Here is a 15,589-nt window from a genome sequence, read left to right as displayed (position 1 = left end):
AAGGGTCAAAAAGCCTTTAGAGAGCTTGTTAACATTTCTTTTAATGTTTGTGGTCAAGGCAATTGGCATGAGACCAGTGTCTATATATAACAAACCAAATCAAACTTTTAGGGAGCACAATGGGAAACATGACAACAGATGAGATGGTAAGGTCTTGTCACTGAAACGACAATGTGCTACTGTTAGAGAATTTAATATTAATCTACATAATAACTGTATATCCTTCCAGATGCATCCACCACTGGAGAATGAGTCCAGTGTCTTAGTATTTACACTCTCTGGTCTGAATGAAACAATGGAAAACAGATTTGTGTTTTTTTCTTTCACTGCATTGTTTTATCCCCTGATGGTGTTTTGTAATGTAATTGTAATTTTCACCATCATACTACATAAGAAGCTTCATGAGCCAATGTATGTATTTATATGTAATCTCTGCGTAAATGGACTTTTTGGCACTTCTGGATTATATCCTAAATTCATGTATGATTTATTAGCACACGATCATGTGATTTCTTATACTGGATGTCTGATTCAAATATTTGTAATTTATTCATCTGCTTTGTGTGACTTTTCAACATTAACAGTGATGGCATATGACAGGTATTTGGCAATATGTAGACCACTTGAGTATCATTCAATAATGACCAATCAGCTGGTTTTTAAATGTATCCTTTTCTGCTGGCTGGCTCCATTTTTTTGCATGTCTATTCCAATTATTTTAATATCTAGACTCACCTTATGTGGCTCTACTATTGATAAGTTATTCTGTGAGATTTGGGCAGTTGCAAAACTTTCTTGTTTTTCTACAACTGTAAATAATGTGTTTGGGTACATTGTTATTCTTACATATTTTGGACATGCAGTATTCATATTTTGCTCATACATTCACCTAATTAGAAAATGCATAAAGTCAATAGAGGGCAGGCACAAATTCATGCAAACATGTGTGCCACATCTGCTTTCATTGATCAATGTGACTGTTGCTTTGCTATTTGATGTACTGTACAGTCGTTATGGCTCAAAGAATGTGCCTCAAGGTTTGCGTAATTTCATGGCCCTGGAATTCTTACTTGTACCACCTATTTTAAATCCACTTATTTATGGACTAAATCTGACAACAGTACGCCAGCAAGTTATAAGAATGTTTTTCAAGAAACAAGTGGGAATATCTGAGTGAATATTTTATCAAGTTAAAATACCTTATGCTTTATGTGTTTTAGAATGAGTGTGACACTTTTTTTTAAGAATATTTGAAATATTTAGAAGATTTATTTAATGGACATTGTTCTTTTATTATTGAGAAAATAATGAGACAATAAGTCACATGAGGTTGCACGTTATAATGATTTCACCATGATTAAGGGGTATTTTAGGTATGAAATGGGTAACACTTTAGAATAATGTTAATAATGTTCGGAATAATGTTCTGTCATTAATAAGTAACAATGCAGGAAGTAATGCAGGATTAATGAGTAGTGCTACATTAACACTTAAGCTACTACTATTAACTAATATAGAAACTAATTAGTAAGTAATATCGAATTTAGGACTAATATAGTCCCTTATTAGGTAATTAATAATTACTTAATGAGATTGGCATCATTAAGAACTAATAGGTAATTGTGACAAATTATAAATAATTACTAATCAATTCCTAATCACAATATTATAGTGTCTGAGACGTTAGCACTTGTCTGTTTTTACTCTCAACATGGTTATAAAATGCATCACTAATTACTCAAGTGTTACCTAGTCACTATGCAGGAACTACTAGTGATCTGGACCATTATTTTAAAGTAAAAAAAAAAAAATGTTTTTCACTTTAAAATAATGGTCTAGATCACTAGTAGTTCCTGCATGGTGACTAGCTAACACTTGAGTAATTAGTAATGCATTTTATGACTATATTCAGAGTAAAAATGATGACTGATTATGTCTCAGACACAAGATAATGTTCTTTATAATTTGTCAGTTAGTTAATGGTTATTAATGAGGCTAATCTCATTAAGTAATTGTCGGTTACCTAATAAGGAACTATCTCCTAAATTTGATATTACTTACTGATTAGTTAAGCTTGTTTCTATATTAGTCAATCGTAGAGGCTGAAGTGTTAATGTAATAATACTCATTAGTCTTGCATTACTTTCTGCATAGTTACTTATTAATGATGGACCATTATTAAAGTGTTACCATGAAGGAGTAGATGGATTTAAACCCCCTTAGCCACTATACAATCTCTGTATTGCACAGCCTTGACAACAGAACTGTGTTTGGAAGAACAAAAAAAAAGATTAGAATTTTTATTTTGGGGTGAACTTTTCTTGCATTCAGGTGCACTCAATGTTTGTTCATGTAAAATAAAACATTCATATAAATTGCTGTTCAAAAACTGTCTATGTGTGTATGTGTTTTAACCAAAATGTGTTTTGAAAAACTCAGACCTGTCATCATTTAGAAAATGTTTTGAATACCACAATAGTGTAACGCCTAGATCACATGCTTTTGCACTTCTTTGCCTTGCATACGGTCATTCTCCCACTCACTGCCATATCATCAAATTGGGGATGCAAGTGATGCAAACAGGGCTGATAAAGACCGATAGCAAGTATTTATATAGTAATGTCCCAAGCCGCATTAATAGTTCTAAAGTTGTGCTTTCAAATTAGTAATGGCCGCTTGAGAGCAAGATACATAATTAAAAAAATGCATAAAGTCTGTATTACGGTTATAGTATTTAACGCTTAAAGTTCACTAAAGGTTCACTAAAAAATTAACATTTTGTCATCGTTTAATCACCTTCAAGTTGTTCCAAACCTGTATACATTTCTTTGTTCTGCTTAATACAAACACTGGCCGCAGTAGGGCCACCCAGCCAGGTGGCAAGCGACAGCGAAAGCATTCCTGAGCGGGCTTCTCAAGGATGGAAGAGGGTGCTTTTGGAGTTGGTCACCGATCCACTCTCTCCCCCCGGATGAGGGCCGGGTGGAGTCTTTGTTTGTGTGTGTGTGTGTGTGTGTGTGTCTTTTCCACCGCTGGCTCCCAAAAAAGGCAGAGTAAGTGGTACCCACACTTCAAAGAAAGAGCAAATTCCTCTGTTCCTGGGTCCCAAGAGGGCAAGTCTGGCGGTGTGCGACCCTGTAAAGCCTTGCACCCTTCATCACCCTCTTGTTCGCCAGCACGGCAGCTGGGTGCGGTTCGAGGACCCGGTCATCCGCCTTCTCACGCATCCCTGGTCGTCTCGTAGAGACAGGTAAGTGTTGCACTGCACACTCAGACCCCGCCTTCGGGCGTCTCGAGCCGGGTCCCTGTCGTCCACCTCGGGTATGTCTGTGGTTCCCTGGCCCGGTCTTATGGAAGCCTAAAATGCTTCCAACCGGTTCAGCCTGGCCCCAAACGGTACCTTCAGACTCGGCTTGCGATTCATTTCACTCGGCTTCCGCCCAGGCTCAGTGATATTCATCATACCTAGATGTTGAGCAGAGATGCTTCTAAAAATTGGTGAGATTCATCACACCTTGGTGTTGAGCAGTGCTCCTGTCCTGTGTGTTTACGTCACAGTCCTACTGGCGAAGGACGCAAGCTAGCCGTTCCCTCCAGCCGATATGAAGTCTGGCTTCCATGAGCCTGTACTTCATTGTACCCTAAATGTGTGGTGGGTTACGACCATTTTGGATCTGTGTCAACTGAAAAGGGCCCTTTTTCGAAAGACTCCGTTCACTTGCTAAACACAGAGATGCATTTTCAAAAATGCCCCGTCCCCAAGCTTGGTCTGCAGCGTTCGAACTGAAAGATCTTCAGATCTCTATCCTTCCGCTCTACAGGCCTCCTGTGTTCTTGCGTTCGAAGGTACGAAGTATCAGTACATGGTCCTACCCTTTGAGTGTTCCATAGCCAGTTGGGTCTTCAGTCAACTGGGAAAGAGTTAACTCGCCCAAGGGTTGAGGATCTCTTTTCTAGTTTTGAGATGGTCTCTGTCCAGCGCATCTCCCAGATAGAGGTGTGTCAGCTCAGTGCTATTCAAGAAGTGAAAAAGGGTCCCACTGAAACTTTTTGAGAGGCTTCTGGGGCATATGGCAGACGCAGCCACACGGCTTCCTCCATCTGAAGACCGCTTCAGCACTGGCTTCACGGCCGAGTCTTGAGGTGGCCGTGGCAGAGCGTCACGCTCCGTGTGACAAACACACTGGCCTGTCGCCAAACCCTCAGCCCGTGAACAGACCTTTTGTTTCTCCGGGCTAACGGCTCCTAGAACGTGTGTCCACTAATACCGGCTGAGGGGCCACGTATAAAGCGCATGCAGTAACAGAGGTCTGGGCGCCCTCCGACTGCATTGGCATACAGTTTCCTCGCTTCGAGACACCGCTGCTCAGTGAGCATGTACTGGTCTGAAAAGACAACAATGCGACCGTCGAGCTACGCTCCCCACACATGTTGTCCACCTTCTTGTAGTCAGAAGCTTCTAAGGTTGCTTCATTCCACTTATTACTGCTGGCCTGCTCAATCGTGCCACTGACAAGCCTCATGACAGCCTCTGGTCCAGATAGAGTGGAGACTCCGTCCCCAGCTGGCCAGCTGTTTGGCACCACTTTTGAGCCGCACAGCTACATCTGTTGCCCCACCGGACTCGTCCCTCTGCCAGTTGTTTCTTCTCCTGTCTGAGTGGATATCCCTCGACACAGAAAAAACTCTGGCCACAGCTGGCCCTGGAGCCCCCGCAGAAATGCGTTCCCCAGTGAGCCTTCTTGCACTATGGTGCTAAAATCAGGAAGAGATGGAGCAGGTCCTGATAGGTGCCCCTTATTGGCCCAACCAACCTCTCCTCTTGACAGCCTTCCTGGACTCATTCCTCTGAATACATTCTCAGGGATGGGGCATGATGGCACCCGCGTCTAGACCTTGGAGAGTTCCAGGTCTGATTCTAAAAAGAACGGGACGCGGAGGTTCTGGTTACTACCGCAATATTTTTTTTTATGCTGTAGAGACCATCACTTCTGTGAGAGCACCTAAAAAAGAGGCTCGCTCCGCCTTAGAAGTGGAACCTATTCGTTGAATTATCTCTCCGTGAGGAGATCCCGAATTTGTTCGATCACTTCAGTGCTTCCTTCCTGCTAACGGTTGGAGTGAGGGCTGTCTCCTCCACCTCAAAATGTTGTGGCCTCTATATTGACGCACATCATGATGCAGTAGATACAAATCCGTGGGAAGTACGACTTGAGCGTCTGGTTCCTGTGGGGAGCAAGGAGAAAAGAAATAACCTCCTTGCGTCCCCTCTTTACCCCCTTGGGACTTATCTCTGGTGCTACTGCACTGCAGAGACCTCCCTTGAGCCCTACAGGCAGTGAGTTAAAAGTTCTGTTTTTTAAAGAAACAGTTCTCCTGCTTGTTTGGTCTCTATCTAGAGGGTAGGGACTTGCCCACATTTTCAGTCGAATTCGAATTGTGCCTGGAGTTCGGGCCGGCTAACTCTCATGACACCTGAGACCCCGGCCTGGATATGTGCCCAAGGTTCCTGTAAGCACGGTTCGAAGTGTCGGCTTGCTGCGTTATGGACTGGATACGTGTGCAATTCTTGTTCCAGTGAGTTCCCCTTATTATCCAAACCCTGTCGAGTTCCTCCATACCTTTCGCAACGGACGTGGCGGAACGTCCGAAGCCTGGCCTATCACTCGTATACACTGGTGGAACCTGTGTTAGGCTGGGTCCATATGTTGTGATCCCTACGGTGATCTCATATGTGTATTCTTCCACGGTACGACTCCCTGCGGCGAGCCCGTGTCGGCGAGAATCCTCTCTGCCGTCACTGTTCGGTTGATCCTCCCCCCTGTTATAGGCTGGAGTCATCCCAGTGACATTCCATATGTTGTACTGCCGGTCATCCGCTCAGTCCATATGTGTATTCTCCACATGTTACCTCCCTTTGGGCAGGATGTGGTTTCCTCAGCATCCCTTCCTTCCTTGATAGGGTACGCTTTCCCAGTGGTCCTGTGGAACAGCAGTTGACTTCCCTGGCCTAAGCCTTGCCCTTATCCGCCTCAAAATTGCGGGGGGTCAGGAGGCTTTTGTCCAGGCACTGGAAGGTGGCAGCTCTAGTGGCGCTTTCCATAATAGATTCCATTCAGTCGACGTCGACTACGTCGAACGTGAACGACTGAAAGGGAACGTCTCGGTTGCGTATGCAACCCTCGTTCCCTGAAGGAGGGAACGGAGATGTAGTCCCTTAGCCACTATAGCTGGACCACCGCTGACTCCGAGTTACTCTTGGCTCCTCAGTGAAAAGCAACTAGTGTGTGCATTCACTTCCGTATTTATACCCGCTCTGCAGGGGCAGAGTGTGTGATGCGAATCAATTGCATTGGCTCGTTCAATAGTACTCGAAGATGACAGGCTCCCTAGCGTGAACCCATTCATTCGATGCTGACTACGTCTCCGTTGCCTCCTTCAGGGAATGAGGGTTGCATACACAACCGAGATGTTCCATTGTCTGTGGACTCTTCTCAGCTGGGTTCTTCACCAGGATCATTTGCCCATTGCGTCCCTGCGTTGACAAGAGCAGCAATCATCTGCACCAGCCATCTGACCCCTGATTTCTACTTCATTCTGAACTTGCCAAATAAATTGTTACTATTTCACATTATTTACACGTGACAGAATGATCTGACCAAGCATGGATTCAGCGGATGCATCAGAACTTCAAAATTATCTGTCCAGTAACAGCACACGCATGGATCGTCAAGAGGAACAGATGGTAGTGACGGGTTGTGGGGTGCAAGCCTGGGTAGAGCTGGATAGACCTGGGATCGCCGGAGAACAAGAGGACTTTGTTTGTACTGTGGTGCTGCCGGTCACTTTTTAGCGACTTGTCCAGTAAAAGATCAAACCCGGCAGTAGAGTTGAGGTTACTGTTGGGTGGATTAGCCATGGAGAAAACCTCGTCTACAACTCTCCTCCTGGTAAGACTGCAATGGGCAACCAAGATCCACCACTGCCAGCCCCTACTAGATTCCAGAGCGGAGGGTAATTTTATGGACTTTAATTTGGCACTTCACCTCCAGATTCCCATAGTTCGGCTCACTCATAAAATCTCTGTCAACGCACTCAATGGACAAGATCTTCCTGACATCAAACACACACCACTGGTCCGTTAACTCTCATTACGTCTGGTTACCACGTTGTAGAATTACCCTTCCTGCTCACTAAGTCTCCACTCACACCCATCATTCTTAGCCACCCCTGGTTGGTGCGTCACAGTCCTCACATTGACTGGGGCCACAACAGCATTCTAGCGTGGAGCAACTAGTGTCATGCTTCTTGTCTTGTGTCTGTTTGTTCATCTGTGTCTTGTTCTGTGTTGCAGGATGAGCCGGTGAACCTGTCTAACGTACCTGAGGAGTACCTCAACCTGAAGGAAGCTTCCTCCGCATCGTCCTTATGACTATGCAATAGATCTGCCAGGTACGTCTCCGCCTGAAGGCAAGTTATACTCACTTTCTGCTCCAGAAAGGGAGGCCATAGAGAAATACATTTCTGATTCTCTGGCAGCCGGGTTCACGGTACAGAATACCTATCCTTTGCTGTTGATGTCTTCAGCCTTTGAGCGGTTGCATCTTCACAAAATTGAACTTGCGTAATGCTTATCATTTGGTTCGCATAAGGGAGGGGGATGAGTGGAAAACCTTTTAATAGCCCCAGGGGGCATCCCCTGCAGTTTTTCAAGCAGTCGTTAATGACGTGATGGTTCATATACAGTGAGGAAAATAAGTATTTGAACACCCTGCTATTTTGCAAGTTCTCCCACTTGGAAATCATGGAGGGGTCTGAAATTGTCATCGTAGGTGCATGTCCACTGTGAGAGACATAATCAAAAAAAAAAAAAATCCAGAAATCACAATATATGATTTTTTAACTATTTATTTGTATGATACAGCTGCAAATAAGTATTTGAACACCTGTCTATCATCTAGAATTCTGACCCTCAAAGACCTGTTAGTCTGCCTTTAAAATGTCCACCTCCACTCCATTTATTATCCTAAATTAGATGCACCTGTTTGAGGTCGTTAGCTGCATAAAGACACCTGTCCACCCCATACAATCAGTAAGAATCCAACTACTAACATGGCCAAGACCAAAGAGCTGTCCAAAGACACTAGAGACAAAATTGTACACCTCCACAAGGCTGGAAAGGGCTACGGGGAAATTGCCAAGCAGCTTGGTGAAAAAAGGTCCACTGTTGGAGCAATCATTAGAAAATGGAAGAAGCTAAACATGACTGTCAATCTCCCTCGGACTGGGGCTCCATGCAAGATCTCACCTCGTGGGGTCTCAATGATCCTAAGAAAGGTGAGAAATCAGCCCAGAACTACACGGGAGGAGCTGGTCAATGACCTGAAAAGAGCTGGGACCACCGTTTCCAAGGTTACTGTTGGTAATACACTAAGACGTCATGGTTTGAAATCATGCATGGCACGGAAGGTTCCCCTGCTTAAACCAGCACATCTCAAGGCCTGTCTTAAGTTTGCCAATGACCATTTGGATGATCCAGAGGAGTCATGGGAGAAAGTCATGTGGTCAGATGAGACCAAAATAGAACTTTTTGGCCATAATTCCACTAAACGTGTTTGGAGGAAGAAGAATGATGAGTACCATCCCAAGAACACCATCCCTACTGTGAAGCATGGGGGTGGTAGCATCATGCTTTGGGGGTGTTTTTCTGCACATGGGACAGGGCGACTGCACTGTATTAAGGAGAGGATGACCGGGGCCATGTATTGCGAGATTTTGGGGAACAACCTCCTTCCCTCAGTTAGAGCATTGAAGATGGGTCGAGGCTGAGTCTTCCAACATGACAATGACCCGAAGCACACAGCCAGGATAACCAAGGAGTGGCTCTGTAAGAAGCATATCAAGGTTCTGGCGTGGCCTAGCCAGTCTCCAGACCTAAACCCAATAGAGAATCTTTGGAGGGAGCTCAAACTCCGTGTTTCTCAGCGACAGCCCAGAAACCTGACTGATCTAGAGAAGATCTGTGTGGAGGAGTGGGCCAAAATCCCTCCTGCAGTGTGTGCAAACCTGGTGAAAAACTACAGGAAACGTTTGACCTCTGTAATTGCAAACAAAGGCTACTGTACCAAATATTAACATTGATTTTCTCAGGTGTTCAAATACTTATTTGCAGCTGTATCATACAAATAAATAGTTAAAAAAATCATACATTGTGATTTCTGGATTTTTTTTTTAGATTATGTCTCTCACAGTGGACATGCACCTACGATGACAATTTCAGACCCCTCCATGATTTCTAAGTGGGAGAACTTGCAAAATAGCAGGGTGTTCAAATACTTATTTTCCTCACTGTATGTCTACCTGGACAACATATTGATATTTACCTCTTCTCTCCAGGAACATGTTCAGTACGTCAGGAGAGTACTTCAGAGGCTGCTCGAGAATGGGCTTTTTGTCAAGACGGAGAAGTGCACGTTCCATGCACAGTCATTTCCATTTTTGGGGTATATCATCTCATCCAAGGGAGTGCGCATGGATCCCGACAAAGTTAAGGCTGTGGTGGATTGGCCAACCCCAGATTCCCGTAAGGCCCTGCAGAGGTTTCTGGAGTTCGCAAATTTTCACCGCCATTTTGTTTGCAATTTCAGCCAACTAGCCGTTCCTCTTACAGCCTTGACCTCCACCAGAACTATGTTTAGGTGGTCTTGTGCAGCTGAGGCTCCATTTACCAACCTCAAGAGTCACTTTGTTTTTCAACTCCCATTCTCATAGCCCCTGATCCATCATGTTAGTTTGTTGTGGAGGTCGACGCTTCAGAGGTGGGGGTAGGGGCGGTCCTTTCCCAGCGCTCCACGGATGACAAGATGCACCCTTGCGCGTTTTTTTCTCATCGCTTGTGGTCCGCCGAATGTAATTACGACATTGGTTACAGAGAGTTGCTGGCCGTCAAATTAGCGTTGAAAGAGTGGCGTCACTGGTTAGAAGGTTCAGGGGTACCTTTTATCGTCTGGACTGACCACAAGAACCTTGAGTATATCAGATCCGCCAAACGACTCAACTCCAGGCAGGCTTGGTGGGCACTTTTTTCGGTTGTTTCGAGTTTTCCCTTTGGTACCGTCCGAGTTCCCGATGCTTTGTCTTGTATTTTTTACTTTTCCAAACGTCCATCCACTCCCGAGTGCATAATACAGATGTGGCCTTTAAAAACGCGCATTTTCTCCCGCGGCATTCGGCAATTCGTCTCGCAGAATTCTGCAAGTGCTTTCGGGGGGGGCCTACTTAAAAAATCCCTTAATGTGTTTCGCTTCACAGAATATCCACCAGGTGGCGCATAAAAAACAACTTTACATTAGATTTTTTATTTTACTTCACATTACGTCATGATTGTGAGAAAACGTCCACAATAAAATATAAATTATAAATAGTAATAGACACAAATATTTACAGTAGGCTACTGTATTATACAGACATTTGAAAATATTTGTAAATGCAAAAGGTTCATCAAAGTTGTCTTAAGACAAGAAGGGGTATTGGACAATGTTTACGAATTTTTATATGCTTTGTCATTGCTGTGGTTTCCAGGAGATGAGTGCATGCAGAATGTTTAACATAGCTTTTATTAAAACAGCAAAGTGACGTTCTTGCCAGCGCATAACTTTTTTTGTACAACTATTAAGATGATTGTGCGTGCAATGCGTATTTATATAAATGCAACAGAGAATTTAGTGTGAGCATAATACACGTGACTCTGCCTGTAAAAACCCAGCAGTATTTTTTTATATATACACAAAATCATCCTAACATAATGAAAGGCTTAAATAATGTGACTTACCCAGATTCTTAATTCGTGCAGATATTTCTTGTGTGATTGTTCTTGTGCAGATATTTCTTGTGAGGTAATGTTGCAGCACAACGCGTAGCATTTATATTTTGGGCGCATCTGATTTGCCATTACATTATTAATAAATATTTTAATTGAACTGTCTTAATGCATTAAGCATAAAGATTTTTCCACGTTAGTCTCAGAATGTCCGGGGTTGGTTTGAGGTCTTGCCGACAGTTTGTAAATCTTTTAAATATTCATATTCACAAATTCCATATAAAGGGTGATCAACAGTTATGACTTCTAAAATAAAATAAAAATGACCAGATAAGAGGTATCTGATTGACAGTTTGACAGATGTTGTTTTAAAAAATAATTACAACATTATGGGGAAGTGGTATTAAATATTTGGTAACACATAATACAAATATTTTAATTACGCATTTTGATCAGTTTTGCTTTTACAAAATATTCCCTGTTTTTTATATAATTAATTTAACCTGAGATGTGCGTTATATCGCTTTTTGATCATTCTTTGTGTTGTCGAATTTTGACACAGTTTCATTATTTGTTCATAATAATTTGATTCATAATTATGTCATTTTTTTCTAAAAGTAGCAATATTCTAAAGAGATACAAAGACAGTGTACGTGTACCCACCAGGGCCCGGTTCCCCAAAACATTCTTATCGCTAAGTAGTTCTTAACCTATTCCTTAACCTCTCTCTTAACGTCATGGCACGATTCCCGACACGTTCGTACGCTAAGTATATCTTCTGTAAGCAGGGCTGGACTGGGACAAAAAATCGGCCCGGGCATTTTGGCACAGACCGGCCCACTATGATCATAAACACCACCCATCTTTGCACGCCCTTAATTATATGCATACCAACTCCTATTCATTAAAACCACTAATGCCATGTAATGAGTGAGTATAGGAACGAGTGAGAGTTAACAGATGAAATAAGTAAAAATTTGACATTTATTAATTGTTGAACTATACTTCACAGTGGTGAATCCTAAAACAAGCTATAATCTGCATTAGCATAGCAATACAAGTTTTTCTTAAAGGATTTTTGTTAAAACTGTGGTGGGTGGACCTTGGTGCTTCTAGGGGGGTTCGGGGGCATGCCCCCCCGTGAGAAAATTGTGTGCATTTTAATGTTAAATTCATCAATCTGGTGCACTTTGAGAGTTCAAAATTAAAAGCTCCAACCCATATTCAGTGTGCAAATTAAAGAAATATTCAAACCTCTTTTAGTTACAGTGTCTATTTACATTACACCTACTACATAATAATAGTTATAATATTAATCCAATGACAGTAATTGCCATATTTTGTAAAACAAATGCACTAAAACAATAAAGGAAACTTTCATAATTAGTTTTGTACCAATTTCTATACTTGAAAGAGATAAGCACATGATCTTTTATTTTGACGCAAACTGTATCAAGCTTTTATTTTGGCGGAAAACATGGTTTACAAACACCTCTCATTAGATTTCTAGTGAATTGCGGTAATCATCAACTATGCAGATGTGGAAATAATCTGTAACTGGGTAATGGGTTCCTACACTCATGACATAGCCTAAGTGTTTTGAAAGTAGTTCTGCTTACCGCAGGCTCTACACTCTCTCATCTCTCTCCTGATCCTCATCACTATCATCATCATCACAGGAGCTGATGAAGGGCAGAAAACATATATTTTGACACATAAAGCATCTGCTTTAAGGGCCTGGTTCTATTTTTTTACGCTATTTCCCTGCACATTCCTTGCGTTTCTTCTCCATCTCGCTGACTATTTTGACAGATCATACACACTGACACTGCTGCACGCTTACTCACTCGTTTAAAGTTGTGATTGGGCCAGCCCAGTGTCAATCAAGAAAAGAACCAATGGGCCGCTGATCTACGTGTTTCATGTGCTGGTCTGTCAGAAAAAAAAAACAACTAGCACTGACTTTTTTGGACCAATGCATTACACCGGCACAAACCCAGCGCCGCCAATTAAGCAAAACAAAACCAAACGAATGGGCCGCCGATGTACAAATTTTATGGCCCGTTAAAAATAAATAAAAAATAAATAAATTATGTATATGAGTATGAGATGTATCGGCCCGAAAAGCACGTCGGCCCACCGGGAAAATGCCCGGTATGCCCAATGGCCAGTCCAGCCATGTCTGTAAGTCAAACTTTCGTAAGGTTGGTCTGGACCACTCTTAGCTTTACCTTATCACTGTTGCAGGTCTATATGAATATAATTCTGAAGTTTTAATACACCCAGACAGTGTTCAATTAGGCTAATTCAAGTGTTTTCATGCAAAGAATAAAATTGCCATTACACTGATTGTTGTTAGATTTTTAATTATATTATTATACAATATTATTAATTTAATTAAAAAGCGCTTTTAAAGGCCAGTGAAAGCATAGGCTACTGTCAGTTAAGTCCTATTCGGACGCTAATATTGTTTCTCATGGGCTTGTATGGTATTTTAAACATTTATAGGGGTGAGTCGGTGATTTTAGTGCCGTCCGAATGCATAATATCAGTGTTTTTTCTCACCCAACCCGCGTAAAAATCCCTGGCCAAATTAGTACCTACTGTTTTTTGACAAACAGGTCATGTGGTGATTTAATTGCCGTCTGAATCCACATCTCTGAGTTTACAAGAAGAGATTCAAAATTCACTGTTTAAACCCTTTTTGATCACTGCCGAGCACCGAGATGTAGGCCTACACTTTTATTACTGAAATGCTGGAAAGTATTTCCAAGAACAATATTTCATCGCAGCTCCACCTCAGCGAACAAAAATGGGAAAGAGAAGAAAGCACGTACAAATTTGAAATGGTTATTATGGCAGCAATATATGATACAATTTAAAAATATGTAGGCTAGGCTATTATAGGCTATTATAGTTTGGATTATTTTTTATAATATCCGTCCTAATAAATGCAATTTCAACTATTTCTGAAGTGCTTCTTTTATAAAGAACACCGCTTTCTCACATAAACAGCCCCTGCACGAGAGAATAATTGATTCTCGAGCCGTCGATATCAACCAATTCAGCACCATCGCCACGGACAGCACCCGGTAACGTTGCACGTAAGAAGGTATATCTTAAACAGCTTCCTAAGGTATGGTTCGGGGAACACACTTAGGAACATAAACAACTTTGGTAAGATATATCTTTCGAGTCTTCTTAGCGCGCTAAGAGTGAGCGTTATCGGGGAACCGGGCCCAGATTTCGTCATGAGTCATTTTGTACCCACCACTTTTAACTGCCGTTGACCGTTTTCAGTGGTTATGAGGAGCAATATGAGAGAACGTGTCAGTTCTCTTACGAGAGGTTCTCTCGTATTGCGTAAGCTTGCTTACGCTGCGGGAAAAGTCTTCTTTTCTCGAGATACTGAAGCCAAAAATTATCCTTAATTTCATATTTTGTCAACGCAGTGCAGCTGCGGGCAGCTGAGCTAGAGCGGCATACTGCACGCTCATTGGCTGCCGCGCGGCAACTGCTTAAGCCTACCAGTGAGCCTGGCGTGACGTCACGCCCAATGAGGGCGCGCGTCACAGCCTGCCAGAATGGGCGGCGTCAGAGCGTATATAAGGAAGGCTCGTAGGCTATATTCTCTGATTTCTGTCTTTTCAGCGAAGCACTCGCATCGCTGAACTCTGAGAGGAAGCCGTCGCCGTTGTCCTGCAAGGAACAGCTAACGAGCCAGCTTAGGACAGCCTGAGGAAGCCGGACGAATCTTCGCCGCCTTCAGCCTGCCGTGCCAGCTCAGCTATCCGGCGATATCCTTCTTTGCAAAAGCTCTTTTCTGTGTGTTTTGCTTCCGCAGCACTATCTAAAAGAGCGGAGGCGTTGTTGCAAATGCCTCGCACCACGTGCGGCTCATGCCGCTCTACGCTCAGCGACAGAGACCGCCATCTTATCTGCGCTCTCTGCCTGGGCCGGGACCACGCAGCCGTCGCGCTTTCCACGGGCGGCTGCACCTTCTGTGAAGAGCTGCCGATGTCGACCCTGCGGGCTCGACTCGCCCTCTTCACAGAGCCTGCTCCAACCGTCGTTGGGCCGCGAAAGAAGAAACGCCGCTCTCAACGACCACCGGAGCCCGAGACTCGAGCCAGGGCCTTGCCGGAGCCTCTCCCGCGAGCCTCGCTCTCTCCTTCTCCGCCCCCGCTTCCCGACGCGCAGCCGACGGCTCTCGCCCTCGATGCCGTCGCCTCAGGGGATGAAGCGGATGACAACACGCTACTGGACACGTGCTCATTAATGGCGTCGGACAGCGAGGGATGGTCCGGTTCTGTCCGCTCCGCCTCCTCCACCAGAGCGTCCAGCAGGACTCACGCCAGTGTGGACGCCGAGCTTCTCCGCCTCCTCACTTTGGCAGTCGAGCACCTGGGCCTCGAATGGTCTCCGCCAGCGGTGTCCCCGCCCAACAGGCTCGACGGATGCTTCCTGCCCGCCAGTCGACAAGCTCCAGCGTCCAGACCAGCGCCTTTTCTACCGGAGCTTCACGAGGAGCTTGCTAAATCGTGGAATGCTCCAGTTTCGGCCAGACTCCGCTCTCCGGCCTCATCAGCTCTTTCCCGCGTGGATGGAGCCACGGAGAAGGGGTATGACCGGATCCCACCGGTCGAACAGGCGGTTGCAGCGCATCTTTGCCCCCCATCCGCTAGATGGCGTTCAAAGACTGCCCTCCCGTCTAAGGCCTGCAGGACTACTTCGGCGTTTGTCAGCCGCGCTTTCTCCGCCGCTGGGCAA

At 44.0% G+C, this 15,589-nt stretch overlaps 1 protein-coding gene across 1 annotated transcript; it reads left to right on the top strand.

Moving 5' to 3' along the window:
* Positions 1 to 229: 229 nt before the first annotated feature.
* Positions 230 to 1,177, top strand: LOC311091046 (olfactory receptor 11H6-like; the record flags this gene model as incomplete). The annotated part of the gene is made up of 1 exon (XM_084126777.1): positions 230 to 1,177. The coding sequence occupies one exon, from the start codon at positions 230 to 232 to the stop codon at positions 1,175 to 1,177; it is 948 nt and encodes a 315-aa protein (XP_083982903.1).
* Positions 1,178 to 15,589: the final 14,412 nt, after the last annotated feature.

Source organism: Abramis brama, assembly GCF_963993115.1.
Source record: "Abramis brama genome assembly, chromosome: 10".
Taxonomy (NCBI): Eukaryota; Metazoa; Chordata; class Actinopteri; order Cypriniformes; family Leuciscidae; genus Abramis; species Abramis brama.
The sequence above is the reverse complement of the archived record's forward strand: the minus strand, read 5'-3'. Positions and strand labels throughout refer to the sequence as shown.